A 4,208-nucleotide genomic window follows, 5' to 3' on the forward strand; every position below is an offset into this window, starting at 1 on the left:
TGCCTCTTACCAGCTCTATCCTGACTACTTCATTCATAGTCTTAAACTTCAAATGGGACATCTTCTTGTGCCACAGCCAACTCTCATCTTGACTTACTTTGCTGAAAAGACAAGTAATAGAATCTGCATTGGATGAGTTAAAGTCATCTAGGTACACATTTCCTTTTCTCACTCCTGTGAGAACCACTTTATTGTTCTTCTAGTTTGTAACAACACAGGCTTCTGAATTGAAGGTTACAGAGTTGCTTTTGTCACATAGCTGGCTGACACTCAGAAGGTTGTGTTTGAGTCCATCCACTAGAGCAACTTCTTTAATGATGACATTCTCCTTTGAAATCAAGCCATATCCCACAGTATACCCTTTGTTTTCATCTCCAAATATATTACTTGGGCCAACTCTCTCCTTGAACTCAGTGAGCAGGGTAGAGTCTCCAGTCATGTGCCTTGAGCATCCACTTTCTAGATACCATAGACTCTTTCTGTATCCCTGTACATATAAAAATCAAATCAAGTTGATTTTGCTACCCAAGTTTCCTTGGGTCCAATCTTGTTATCTTTCTTTTTAGATTTCTTAGGCTTTTCCTCAATTGACTTAGGTGATTGAGATTCAACCTTGTCATTAGAGTAGGGCTTTGAAAACCATTAATATGTTTATCTCAACAATACTGGTTTGGATAACTCAACATAGAACAAGGACTTTGAAATAATCTATGTTCCACTAGGATCAGTACAAATTGGATATTGGGTATATGCACAAAAGGTTTTGTTAGCTGCCGTGAAGAAGACGTCATCAACGATCCGGATGAAGTTCATTAATATATGTTCAGGCATCAGAGTAATAAGGTTGGAGTCATTCGAAGCAATTTTTAGAATCAGTGTGAAGACCTTAAGGATTCCTAGTGAAGTTGGTTATATTTGGTAGAAGACATAATAGTGGTTTATACGGGTATAATACGAAGGCCTGAGAGCGGAACGAGTCATCTGTGAACCGGACCCGTGCACGAGACGTCAGTGATCCGTGAAAGAAAACAGAGTATTATTTCTAGGAACAAGGTTAAGTGGGTTTTGTACTCGAGGAGTCTGGAAATATTTTGAGGTACAAATCCCGGAGATTAGAAGGCCTGCAGATTCAGAGGAGTATAGTCTGAGGATTTATAGGATTTATTTTAAATCAATGGCCGATTTTTATTGAATGAATAAATGGAAATTATCTCATTTATTTATTTAATTTTATATCACAATTGATCTTAAAATAAATAAATAAAATAATTGATTTTTATTAAATAAATAAATGAAACTTATATCATTTATTTATTTAATTTAATATCAACATTTAATTTTAGATAAAATAAAATAAATGTTTGAAGTTTGAATAAGTAAATAAATAAAATCAAGATTTTATTTACTTATTTATTCTAAAATCAAGCTTGTATTTTATTTTATCTTTCTGAACTATTAATTTGTCTTCTCGGAGTTTGATTGCAATTCATGTACAAAACAAATCAAGACATTAAAAGCAAAAGAAAAAAAAGCACAGGTTGGTCAATCAATGGAAAAACAAGAAATAAAGAAAAAGAAACAATTGGAATTATTAAGGTCATTGGAAGCTTCAAATGAATTAGGTGCATTGTTCACTTGTGTCAATCAAATAGAAACCATGACTGTAAAGCTCCCACATGGCGGGGTCCGTGTGGTTGAAAACAAAAGAAATATATATATACAAATGCAAAGGAAAGAAACCGAATTGGTAGGGGTTGTTTTTTTGTTAATCTGAGGTGCAAGGACGCGCGCGTGGCACGGAGACGCGCAGCTCACCTTTCTTCCGCCGCGCGTGCAGCTCAGACATCCCCTGGCGTCCCTTTCTTTTGTATGCGAAATCTCCTGTGCATGCATAGTACGCTTCTTATTTTTATTCAATCAAAAACAATACATGCAAGTGCTATGTGTTTCTATTTCCATAGAAGAGAAACGAGCCTATCGCCACAGACAAACTGCAAAGACGGCTGGATCTTGTTTTTCGCGCGTTAACAGCACGTATGGCAACTTCCAGCTGCTGTCTCCATGTGAAGCCCAAGACGGCTCCTGCACTGCTTCGTATTTGTTGTGAAACAAAAAGAAATCAAATGCTGTGTTTTGTTCCATCACCATAGGTGATATTATTTGCTAAGGAAAAGGCTGTTATACAATTCTATCCCATCACCACAGAAATCAACACAGACACACTTGATCGCCACAGAATTAATCTTGCAAGTTGTGCCACTTCAAATACATGGATAAAAATTATCCACGTAGTCTCTTTATCTCTCCTACAATTCTACCACTACAAAACCAATTTTCAATAGATTGAAAAATAACACTTCTCAGCAAAACACCATTAAAGCTCTGCAGAATTTTTTTTGTAGAGTGGGTTGATTTCATTTATTGAAATTAAGGAGAGAAGTGCTGTCCAATTTATTTCACACCATTAAAGCCTTACAAACTTGTAACACTCATTATTTAAAGCTCTCTTGATTATATTTAAAATCTTTTGATAGAAACTTTGAATTTTTAGAGTGATAGATAGAACCCCAAATTGATTGCTATTATTTTGGTTCTCTCTATATTTATCGCTTCGAATTATTTATATTCGGAGTTGTAAGCAAACCTTTAAGGTTTAATTTCTTAATTAAAAGAATTATTCCGTGAATCTCTTAGTGTTTGCGTATTTCATTTTCGAGGTTTATTTTCTGCTGCAATTAATTAACAAAAAATGAAAAACATAAATTCACCCCCCCTCTGTATGTATATTTGGACCTAACAATTGGTATCAGAGCTTGTTGATCGATATACAGATCTGATCTGTTAGATTAGCAAGTTTTGTTGTTGATTTTGGTTATACGGAATCTGGGAGTGCTTTCGGTGTGTAGATTTGATTTGGGTTTGTTGGTTTTGACTTGACTGGTTTGGTATTGTTGACTGACTGGGTTATCGTATTTTGAGACGGTTTATTGCAAATTTTTCTCAGATCTGAAAAGATGAGTTCTCATAAAGTTAGTAGTATCAAGGTTCCTCAGTTTGATAAATCGAGATATAATCTATGGAAAAAGAAAATGCTATTGTATATTCGGGCATCGAATCCAGAGTATATGAGAGTATTGAGAGAAGGAAGACATGTGCCAATGAAGGATCATCCGGAGTTGCCTAATATGAGAATGTCATGTCCTGAAGCTGAATGGAGTGCACGTGACAAAGAACTGATAGCTCTGGATGAAGGCCTACAACTTATTTTGGTGGATTCGATGGATGATGATATGAGTCACCAAATTATGGTCTATGAGAGTGCAAAGCACATGTGGGAAACCATAGAACTGCTTATGGAAGGAACTGAAGATGTCAGGCAGAATCAATTGGATATCTTGACTTCACAATATGAGGCCTTTAAGTCCTTGCCTGGAGAAAGTATTACTCAAGTCTTTGAAAGACCGAACAAGTTGTTAAACAAATTAAGTATTCATGGCAAGACTTATCCTCAGAGAGAAGTCAACAGGAAGTTTATGCTAGTCCTACCTCACCACTTAGAGAATAAGGCTTCATCTGTTCGTGAGCGTGTTGCCTTTGAAACTATGACACTTGAGAAGTTGTATGGTAAACTGAAGACTCATGAAATGGAACAAGAACAAAGGAAGATTATCTATGGTGGTGGTATAGTTGATAGCAAGAATGCTGAACTACTCAAGACAACTGCTCTTGTAGCTAGTGGAATCAAAGAGCTTGACATTACTGCTGAAAAGCCTAAGTCTAAAGATGAAACGCTCCTTGAGGTTGAGATGGATGATGGAAACCTCTCTGGGAGTCCAAGTGACTACTACACCACTGAGGAGCTGCAAAGTATGGAAGATCCTACTATGGCGAATCTAGCGTGGATGTTCAGTAACATCAGGTTTAGAAGAAAGCAAGGATTTAGGGCATCTGGAAGCAGCAACCGTGGTCAGAGGTCAAGTTCATCTTCTGGATCAGGTTACAAGACAGGGATGGTTGATAGAAGCAAGTTCAGATGCTATAACTGGGGTGAGGTTGGGCACTTTGCCACTGAGTGCAGAAAGTCTCAGCAAGGAAAGGATAAAGGCAAAGTTTATGAGAAGAAGGACTCCGGTAGCTCAAGGAAGTATCCATTGAAATCTTACATAGCTGAGGGGAAGAGCTGGGTAGACAATGATGATGAAGAATAG

The 4,208-nt window shown here is 37.0% G+C and overlaps 1 protein-coding gene across 1 annotated transcript; it reads left to right on the top strand.

Annotated features, from left to right (window-relative positions):
• The first annotated feature begins 3,014 nt into the window (after positions 1 to 3,014).
• Positions 3,015 to 4,208, top strand: LOC141666092 (uncharacterized). Its single transcript, XM_074472092.1, has 2 exons — positions 3,015 to 3,728; positions 3,771 to 4,208. Exons 1-2 carry the CDS (start codon positions 3,015 to 3,017, stop codon positions 4,206 to 4,208), a joined length of 1,152 nt encoding a protein of 383 aa, XP_074328193.1.

This window comes from Apium graveolens, chromosome 1 (assembly GCF_009905375.1).
Source record: "Apium graveolens cultivar Ventura chromosome 1, ASM990537v1, whole genome shotgun sequence".
Taxonomy (NCBI): Eukaryota; Viridiplantae; Streptophyta; class Magnoliopsida; order Apiales; family Apiaceae; genus Apium; species Apium graveolens.